Source organism: Pimephales promelas, chromosome 15, assembly GCF_988280905.1.
Source record: "Pimephales promelas chromosome 15, fPimPro1.hap1.1, whole genome shotgun sequence".
NCBI lineage: Eukaryota > Metazoa > Chordata > Actinopteri > Cypriniformes > Leuciscidae > Pimephales > Pimephales promelas.
Genome location: NC_142783.1, coordinates 7084057 through 7095000, shown reverse-complemented (window position 1 = coordinate 7095000; position 10944 = coordinate 7084057). Strand labels below are relative to the sequence as shown.

Below are 10944 nucleotides of genomic sequence, written 5' to 3'. Positions count from 1 at the left end.
TAAACAATTTTGGTCCCAACACTGACCCCTGGGGGACACCACAAGCAATGTTCAATCAAACTGACCTGGAACTTCCCAACTTCACAAACTGCTCTCCTCTCACTGTCTCTTTTTTAGATAACTCCTCACTCAGTCTAATACTACCCCCCTGATACCATAACTTTCCAGTTTATTTATAAGTATGTCATGGTTGATTTGTGTCAAAAGCTTTTTTATTAGATCAACAAATACCCTGCAATTACATAATTTTTATGACTTAGGGCACTTGTGATTTCCCCAATTGATTCTATTATTGCCATCGATGTAGATCTATTTAATCTGAATCCATACTGACTGTCAGTGATTAATTGATGATTATCCAAGAATGTATCTATAATCTGTTGTTAAAGACTTTTTCAAGAATTTTGGAGAATTGTGGAAGTAAGGAGACAGGTCTGTAGTTTGTGAAGTGGTGTTTGCTCCCATTTTTATACAGAGGAATGACTTTGGCTTTGACTTTTTTCATTTTGTTTAGAAATGAACCTGTTTCAAATTATAAATTACATATGTATGTTAATGGTTTTGAGATCTCCTCAATGACTTTTCTCACTATAGTAATGTCAATATCATTGTATATTCCTGCATACATCACCAGAAAGAAATCTGTCATTTTCAACAGAAGATCCAATGATATTTTGAGGCCAAAAAATTTAATGAAACCTATACATGGACTATTTTGTTTATATATATATATATATATATATATATATATACATTGCAAAACTGCAATTTGATCCCATTCTTTGCTGAACTGAAGCATACGTGTTAAAAAAACACACTTCATAATATGTCTGATAATCAGCCATACACTAAATTTTTTTTTTTCATGATTAGCCACAGCTTTTTGTCTTTTGTCAAATCAAATTCAATAATGTGGTTCAGATAACAATATTTTGAATTTCTGAGAATTGTATTAACTCAAATCTTTCATTTAAATGAGCTCAATTCATATTAATTTTTAGTGTGTTATAGGATGATTCTGTTATGTAGAAATATAGCATGCTAATAGTATGGTTTGCAACAGTTATCTATGGACTTTGCTGAAAATAGTAGCCAACAACTAAGCCAAAGCTTGCTCAGTAGAGTTTAAATGAACAGGCTGAGGTACATTCCTACAGTTTGGTGGATTTTGGACTGTGCTGGTTTGTTTAAAAAAAAAAAAAAGCTAAAATTAAATTATTTTTTGTTTTGAGGGAGAAAATGTCTGTACCATAAAAACACACTGGTCAAGCTTAGGCTAGAAGAAGATTAACATTTAGGAAGAATTTTAATAGATATACAAAATCTATTTTTAAAAAATATATTTTGAAAGTGCATGTCCAATGCAACGGGTTGAATGTGTTGCTAACAGAAAAAAGACATGTTTATATCCATCTTTGTTCTTGGAGTTACTTTCCCTCCAAGGAATGGTCACTTCTAGCAAGTCATGTGATTTAAAGGTAGCGTGTAGGCAATGTTTTCCATAAACACTTAAAAAAAAATACTAAAAAAACTCTTCAGATCCTGATAGCAATTCATAATAAAAGTGGCCTAAATATGTATATTTAAATTTACATCTTCTGTAGACATCTTAGTACCAGAAAAAGTTAATTCAATCATTGAATTCAGTCTGAATGCAATGATAGGATGTCCTACCTGCCTGCAAACCTAAATGTTTGCATAACTCCTTGCACCTTCTTATGTGTGGCTTTGAAGACGCTCTGAAGGGAGGGTGGGATACTTCCAAAGCTAACTTGCTATTGCTATCCTCTCCGAAATTGCCTACCTTTAAAGGGTTTGTTCACCCAAAAATTAAATTGCTGAAGCTCAAGCGTGCTGCGTAACATGAGAATGAAGCTCATTGGTTCTTGCTGAAGCTCAAACATGCTGCGTAACACGAGAATGAACCTCATTGGTTCTTGCTGAAGCTCAAACGTGATTCGTAACACAAGAATGAAGCTCATTGGTTCTTGCTGAAGCTCAAACATGCTGCGTAACACAAGAATGAAGCTCATTGGTTCTTGCTGAAGCTCAAACGTGATGCGTAACATGAGAATGAAGCTCATTGGTTCTTGCTAAAGCTCAAACGTGATGCGTAACACAAGAATGAAGCTCATTGGTTCTTGCTGAAGCTCAAACGTGATGCGTAACACGAGAATGAAGCTCATTGGTTCTTGCTGAAGCTCAAACGTACTGCGTAACACGAGAATGAAGCTCATTGGTTCTTGCTGAAGCTCAAATGTGCTGCGTAACACGAGAATGAACCTCATTGGTTCTTGCTGAAGCTCAAACATGCTGCGTAACACAAGAATGAAGCTCATTGGTTCTTGCTGAAGCTCAAACGTGATGCGTAACATGAGAATGAAGCTCATTGGTTCTTGCTAAAGCTCAAACGTGATGCGTAACACAAGAATGAAGCTCATTGGTTCTTGCTGAAGCTCAAACGTACTGCGTAACACGAGAATGAAGCTCATTGGTTCTTGCTGAAGCTCAAATGTGCTGCGTAACACGAGAATGAACCTCATTGGTTCTTGCTGAAGCTCAAACATGCTGTGTAACACGAGAATGAAGCTCATTGGTTCTTGCTGAAGCTCAAACGTGCTGCGTAACACGAGAATGAAGCTCATTGGTTCTTGCTGAAGCTCAAACGTGATGCGTAACATGAGAATGAACCTCATTGGTTCTTGCTGAAGCTCAAACGTGATGCGTAACATGAGAATGAAGCTCATTGGTTCTTGCTGAAGCTCAAACGTGATGCGTAACATGAGAATGAACCTCATTGGTTCTTGCTGAAGCTCAAACGTGATGCGTAACATGAGAATGAAGCTCATTGGTTCTTGCTGAAGCTCAAACGTGCTGCGTAACACGAGAATGAAGCTCATTGGTTCTTGCTGAAGCTCAAACGTGCTGCGTAACATGAGAATGAAGCTCATTGGTTCTTGCTGAAGCTCAAACGTGCTGCGTAACACGAGAATGAAGCTCATTAGTTCTTGCTGAAGCTCAAACGTGATGCGTAACATGAGAATGAACCTCATTGGTTCTTGCTGAAGCTCAAACTTGCTGCGTAACACGAGAATTAACCTCATTGGTTCTTGAAGCTCAAACGTGCTGCGTAACACGAGAATGAAGCTCATTAGTTCTTGCTGAAGCTCAAACGTGATGCGTAACATGAGAATGAACCTCATTGGTTCTTGCTGAAGCTCAAACTTGCTGCGTAACACGAGAATTAACCTCATTGGTTCTTGAAGCTCCAACGTGCTGCGTAACACGAGAATGAATCTCATTGGTTCTTTAGGCTTAAACGTGCTGCTTATGAAGCTCATTGGTTCATTGGAGCTCATTGGTTCTTACACATCAAGCGAACATGCTTGAGGTTCTGTTTACCACAACTGAATGTTGAGTTCATATGTAAATAAAAGCATAAATTAAATCTGCTCATCATATAAAACGATCATCTCTCTTCCGAAAATTTGGACTAAACCGCAAAGTGGAGCGTAGCTGTCAATGGAGGGACAGAAAGCTCTCAGATTTCATCAAAACGATCTTCATTTGTGTTCCAAAGATGAACAAAAGTCTTACGGGTTTGTAATGGCATGAGGGTGAGTAAATAATGACTGAATTTTTATTTTTTGGTGAACTATTTATTTTAGACTTTAAAAGCCAAATGCTCCAATGTAAATGGAAATTTTGGGGGATATAATTTTTCTGCAGTTATTAAAATAAATTGTGTCTCATGTCAGAGAATAAGTAATAGGCCTACTTAAAATGGCTAATTCAGAAATATATTTGATTGAGGACATATGGGAATTTTCCTGTAAAGTTGTTCAAAAAGTGTATTATTATTATTATGAAATAAGCATTATGACTTTGTGTTAATTTGTTAATGTGCATGAAAAACCACGAGGCATAAAACTTGATTAAAATTTTGCGTCAATGGTTTAATGGAGACATAAAACCCACCAAACTGGAATGACCCACAAACATAAAATTAATAACTTCGCAAGTTTGTAGTTGTAGGCTACTTGTGAGAAAATAGATCGTGGGAAAACAAACAAACAAACAAACATACAAACAAACATATTTTATTCTGTATGACTTTATAACATCTCCCTCTACCGGCAGTTTACGTCACACTTAAAACTATAGGCTATACCTTACTATCCGCAGAGATTAATAAGTACACAGCTGTATAGGCTGTGATTTATCAAGCAGCCTGACAGTCAACCTGAATCTGAGATATCTATTGGGTCTCTCAGCACAGCAATCAAGGCGACAACTAACCCGAAATCCGTGAAACGTTCAATGATATATTCGCATACTTCGTTTAAAGTCAGCTTCATTAACAGCGTTCGCGTGCTTGAAGTGCAGATGTGCGACGACACTCAATGAAACTGCCCCACCCCCCCCCCCTCAGAAATATGTCGATAATGGGCTATATGCACGCATAAGTTCCGCATTTGACGTAAGGATGCTCGACCATTTCCGGTTGTGTAGATTAAAGCGGAGGAAAACCGGAGAAAACGGGATTATGGCAGAGTCTTCAATATTTACTGTCCTCCCGTCTTTGAAACGAAACGTACATGAGTCATTCCACGAAACCGGTACGATTTGAGTCCCTCTGACCTTTTTAAGTGTATTTTACCTATTGGGTCACCAAAATCTATTATTAAAAGCTTTTTGTGTCAGTTGAAATGTCTCCTTTAATAGAGTTTAAAAAGAATGACAACAATTTTTTCTTTATATTAGAAATTATCTTGTTTTTTCAGTTGACACCACCTATTTTGTCATGTCCCTCATGGCCTTCTATGAAAGTGTACTTGGAATATGAATAAGAAAATTAGAAAAAAAGTCCATACATTTTGCTATTCCCATGAATATCTATCTGTGCTTTTTTGTTGGTAATATTTAAAAAAAAAAAATTCATGATTAATCATTAAAATCACATTATTTAGTTCCGTACCTCAGTAATCCCTCAACCCCGTTACACACATCATTCTCCCCCCATAAAAATAATGAACAGATCCTAATGTAACATCAACAACAGGAAGTAACATCACAGAAGTCTTCTGAACAACATTGTGTGCAGACACAGGCAAGTTACCAACTACTTTTAGAACTATATCTTATTTAGAATTGTGATATTGTGGTTGTCAAGCTCAACGGCTCAACCCCGTTACATCAAATAAAGATAGAATTCTATTACTTGTGAAAATGATATTTGTTATTTCAAAAGCATACATGATTTCTTAATATCATGCATTCCATTTGCTCTCCTGTTATTCACTACATATAGAGCAGTGGCCATTTTTAGCAAAAAATCACAACCCCGTCACACTCAACCCCGTTACTTCTTTGCCATGAAGCATGCGCACAATTAAAAAAAAACCACACAAACACCCACACATACATCAAAAAAGCACACAAGTTATAGGTTTTATTTTGATGACCTATTCAGTCATTTTATAATGTTCTAATGTATACTACGTTATTGTTGTTTTTCCTGCAGTCGGGTTAATAAAACTGAGTTGCAGTTGCAATTTATATCTGTTGTTTTTCTTGGTAACATAATAAAATAAAGTGCTTATAGAAAATATTACAGTGAATTTGACTAAAAAAAACAACTACTTATATGTTAAGCTGTATTTGTCTCTTCAACCCCGTTACCATCTTCAACCCTGTTACCCTAGTCTCAACCCCGTCACACCCACATTTTTATGAATTTTTTTTACGTTTATGAAAAAGTAAATTATTGTTTGTTGAACTCAGTCTGAAATGTTCAGAGCAATCATAAGAATACTGAATACATAAGAATACTTCAAATTCTGAAGTTAAGCCACATCTTTGATCAAAAATGATGAGGTTGCTGTCACAAAAAGTGCCCATTTCAGGCTTTAGTATAGCATAAGTGTGAAATGATGTGTACATTTTACATTTGCAATAATTGAATTAGAGTGAGGGACATCTGACACATAGGAAAATGTTGATTTCATTACAAATATATTTTATAATTATATTCAGAGAGCTTCCATATTGTCCATAACGGGGTTGAAGACTAATAGCGCTCATATCTTAAAATAATCACCAATAATAAAAAGTATTTAATGCCTGAGGTGGGAAAATATGTTTTTCTGGAAGTTAAATATGTCATTAATGTTGTGGGGTGTTCAGAAAAGTAATACATGTTGGTAAAAAATCCAAAAATGTGTAAGTCCAAATCGTACCGGTTTCGTGGAATGACTCACATACGTTTAGATGTAATTTTATATATAGTTATGTTTATTTAATATAATTTTAAAAAGAAGCATAAACACAACGAGGGGTGTCTGTTTTATCTGTTTTTGTGACTAACGTTTCATTAGTATAACCATGGAGTATAAAATTCAATATAAATTCTCGGTATTGCATTGGACTCTATGATCGGCGGAAGTTATCGAGCATCCCTAATGCTTCACCGGAAATAACGCCGTGCATAGAGCCCATTTAAAATCATAACAGACTACTGAGGTACTGAAAGATTGTGCTAAATTGTTAAATTACTTACGTCAATAAGACGATTTCACAAATAATTATAGCCTATTTCATTAATTCTATTTTTTCCCTCGAGTAGCCTAGCCAACTTTTCTGAGCAGAATCTAAGACATTATTAAGGAAGCTTGATAAAAATTCGCAATTACAATTTTTTTTCTTGTAATTTTTAGCCCATTTACGCTAATAGCCTATTAAAACTGAAACCACAGCCCTTTCTTCCATGTTCCATCGTTCCAGAGTTGGAAGTGGGGGCATTCTTGAAGAATTTCGTCAGGGAGTAAAGTTTGGGAACAGCCCCCTATTTAGTGTCAGGTTGTGCTGAGACACCTCCCATTCTTACAGAGGTTTCCCTCAGAGCTGGAGGAGCGAGAGGAGAGGATCTCATTCTGGACTTCACTTTCCTAACCCTGACACTGACGGACTTCACTGGTCTTTATCAGGTCTATTTCCTTACTTCATTCTGTCAGCTCTTTACATTCGCATGGGATTTGTAATTTAGCCTACGTCTTAAGTGAATGAAATAAACTTGAAACAAATATTACTCGTATTTAATGTAAATATTCAAATATTTAATGTCTGAAAATTCCTAGTGAGTTGTGATTTGTTTTGGATGGTTTAGTAGATTTATTCACAATTCATAAAAAGTATTGCGTGTTTCTTTAGCACTGCATGCTGCGTCTTCTTTTTGAAATGTGAGCAAATAGGCTACTAAAAAACAGTTTTTATGTTTAAATGTTTAGCAGAAATCATTCTGAGATGATTATTAATTTGCGTTGGGCATGTATATGCTGTTAATCACATGAATGGTTTTGCACTTTCACTGCACTTGTGTAAATCTCCACGTGGTGGCGCTCATGATCCGCAATGCAAATCTTAGTATCATTGAGAAGTAATTCTGCACTGTAATTCTGTCTAGTTGTTCATTGTTTAAATGAGTGTTTAGTGCAGAATAAAAATACTGAGCACACCAAGAATGAATTAAAATGTACTGTGAAATGAATACAGAAATAAGGTTGATTTCTTTTCTTTCTTCTTCTCTTTGTAGATTAATGAATGAGCTGCTGACTGTGTGTGTATAATCATGAAGATCAGGCTGTCTCTGGCCGCCGCTGCTCTCTTTACTCTATTACTGAACTCAGTAGAGGCTCAAGGTATAGTCCATGTGCTCCATCTCTCTCTCTATCTTTTTTACAGTGAAATATGTTTTTGGACACTAAGTATAAACACCCTTTACTTTTTGAATATCATATTAAGCTGTATTAATACTTAAGAATATAGGCTACTTAAGTTATAGAATTGACTTCTACATAGTACAATATACAATAGTATAGCCTTATAGTCTTTATTGATTTTTAGAAAGATAGATTAAAAGCTATTAAGATAACCTAACAAAGTATGTACTAAATTTGTTTAAAAATGTTAGTCTTCATGTGAAGTGTGATTTCAGTGCCCCTAAAGACACGAACATGCGCGCACACACACACACACACACACACACACACATCTTTATTTATGTGTAAAACGTTTAGCATGATAAATAGTCCTGTAATCTGCCATTTGTTGCGAGGCGTTCCTCTACGGTCTGGTCTTCACCTCCTCTGTGAATCAGTTATTGTCCAATGAATTATCACAATAATTATGAAGAGCTGCAATGAAAACATTACTACCAAAACATGCATCATTATTAAACAGCAGAAAAAGGTTAAACTGCGGACATTTTATTGATTTTCGCAGTATAAGTTACTATCTAAAAGCTCAAAAGATTTCTTAGTTACGGTAGAATTCAGTCTAATTGACTGTTTTTGTTTTCTTGCATAGATTAATTATATTTCTTATAATTAATCTGTGATTTTTTTTATTTCTTTCTCAAATGTGTCAACCTCAAATGTGCAGTAATCATGATTTAAAAGATATGCCAAAAAAAATCTCCTGGTTTTGAACTTTTTCACTGCACACGGTAGCAGGATCAGGGTTGCCAGATCCAGAGAAAATCCAGCCAGAAAAGCGACTCAGAAGGAATGAAAATGAGCCCTTTTTTCCCCTCCAACGTCCAATCATAGTTGACAGCGGCGGGATTCCCATAAATGGGCTTAAAATAAGCATTTTAATAATATTTATCTTTTATAATGTATAGCTAATCTAGTTTATATGTATCAGGGCATATTTAAGAATTTAACTTGTATTTTATTTTATACCTATATATATTACATTTTTATTTTTTACTTTATAATTTTTAAGCGCTTTGCATGATATATTATTTAAAAGGTGAGATATAAATCTGAATAACAGTGTCACAACATGTGACATAGCTATCCACCAATCTCTGTCTAAGCTAAACTCATATTGTCCTTATACTCGCCCAATTCCTCTAATGTTAAATTAAAATCCTCTCTGATATTTTCTGACTTTGGCATTTTCAAAACATCCCAACTGTGCAGGACTGGCATCACTGAGCTGGAAATACATGTACAATGTACTTAAAATATAAAAAACGTATTACTTTAGTTATGCTAACTAAATCAGCCATAGTAGTAAAATGGATGTGTTTTCTCCCACATGATTTGAAGTTGTTTCAGTTTAAGTGGGATATGTAATTAAAGTCACCACACAGCATCAGTTCAGCCCAGTGACGGCTGTCTCGGGATAACCTGAGGATGGAGTCTGATTCAGCTAGAAAGTCAAATGGAAACTTCTTCTTTTTTTTATTTGGTTGCTGTAACAGAATGGAAAGATGTAACATGAGAGGGCTGAACTAGTCCTCAGACAGCACAAAGACAAAGAGCTTTTTAGGTTTCCTGCAGCCGCTCACGAAAACGCTGAGTTGCAATCCATATGGAAAGTTAATACGGAGTAATGTTTAATGTCAGCACATGTTGCGGAATTACTTTGGCATCTGTTCGGCTTCTCCGGGAGACTCCAACCTGGCAACGGCACAAACCCGAGAGAAATGCCTGACTGGCTGGAGGTTACTGACGCGGGGCAGACTTTCTCTCATTAGAGAAACACTCTCCCGACGACGGGCCTCCTCATCCTGAAGTTTCCCGAAACTCAACACGAGCAGACGTTTGTGTCCCTTTCGTTATTAAACTGTCAACAGTCTCAACAATGCTGTCCGACTGCATTATTTCCCAGTCCACTGAGCTGGTGTTTAAGCTGGCGTCTGAAGCACATGGTAGGTGGTGTTTGAGGCGCGGTTTGCGCGGCACGTCCCGTAAGACGCCTCGGCTTGACCAATCAGTGAAGACTCGTGGGTTCGGAGAAGGGCAGAGGCCTGTTCGGACACAGACCGTTTGAGTTTGATGCGTCAGGTTGGTGAGCCTTCTTTCTCCAGCAGGTCGTGTTCTTTGTCGTTTTCCTGGTGTGTTTCCTCCATCGTTTATTTGAAAATGATATTCTGCTTGCTCTGGCCTCCATCCACGCACACGTGTCTTTCCACCCTTCTTTTTCTTCGTGCATGTGACATTTTGCTACGTCCTCATCATTATCCAGCTGGCCGTTAGGTAGAATTAAGAACAGAAGTGCATGGAAAAAAAAATGATCAAGGTTTCTAGTGGAACGATCTGCTCTTATAGATGATAATAAATCTATAGCAGATTCTGTGGATCTTCATCACCTTGTTGATGAAGATTGGTAATTAATGCACTAGTTTGATCATCTTAAAAATAAAGGTTTCAATTAGAAACAAATATAATTCTCTACACGAAAAAAAGTCTTGTTTTTTTTCACTACAAATATCTAAACATTCTTAAATCAAGATTAAAATGTACTTGAGGAGCAAAATGACCACATAGGCTTATATTAAGTCTAGATTTCTGAAAAATGTATTAAAATTAAGTGAGTTTATACTACGGGGCTGTTGAATGCTTGAATCTGATTGGTTTATGACATAGACTGTAAAAAAAGATGGACGACGCCCCTTCGCTCTTTTCCATCAGAGAGAACTGAAGCCACCAGTGTCTCGATATGACGCTGACATGTTGGAACTTGAGTCTGCACACTTGCGTGTTTCGGGACCAGTCATGCGCAGTCGTGAGCAGGAAGTAAAGCCGCGAAATCAAGGCCACGCCCTCATTCTCACTGAATCAAACGCAAGCACACGCCCCGCACTTTCATTAAAGGACAACTCCGGCGCTAAATGAACCTTAAGTCTAATTACACATTGTTACCTAGTCAACCGTTATCTGAGATTTGTTTTCATGATTGCCGAATGTAAATAGTTTTATCTCTAAAAACAGTTTAGCCTATAACGCTAGTATGCTAGTATATATGGCATAGAGTAATGACAAATAAAAATCGCTTGTTATTACCACTAAAAAGGCTCAAAATAGCCCCGCACTAACACGACAGCATAAAAAGAGTCCCTACATTCAAACCGAAGCATTGAGAACTTTGTCAGTG

The 10944-nt window shown here is 36.6% G+C and overlaps 1 protein-coding gene across 3 annotated transcripts in view; it reads left to right on the top strand.

The window, feature by feature from the left end:
• Positions 1–6817: 6817 nt before the first annotated feature.
• The window catches only part of col12a1a (collagen, type XII, alpha 1a), a 112811-nt gene continuing 108684 nt past the window's right edge, over positions 6818–10944 (top strand). For 2 of the 3 annotated variants that reach the window (XM_039651065.2, XM_039651067.2), the window contains exons 1-2: positions 6818–6975; positions 7592–7697. In XM_039651065.2, coding sequence (XP_039506999.2) covers positions 7628–7697 — 70 coding nt within the window. In that variant the 5' untranslated portion in view covers positions 6818–6975; positions 7592–7627. Of the gene's footprint in view, positions 6987–7591; positions 7698–10944 lie in introns of all 3 variants that reach the window. The other variant, XM_039651066.2, reaches the window with a different exon arrangement.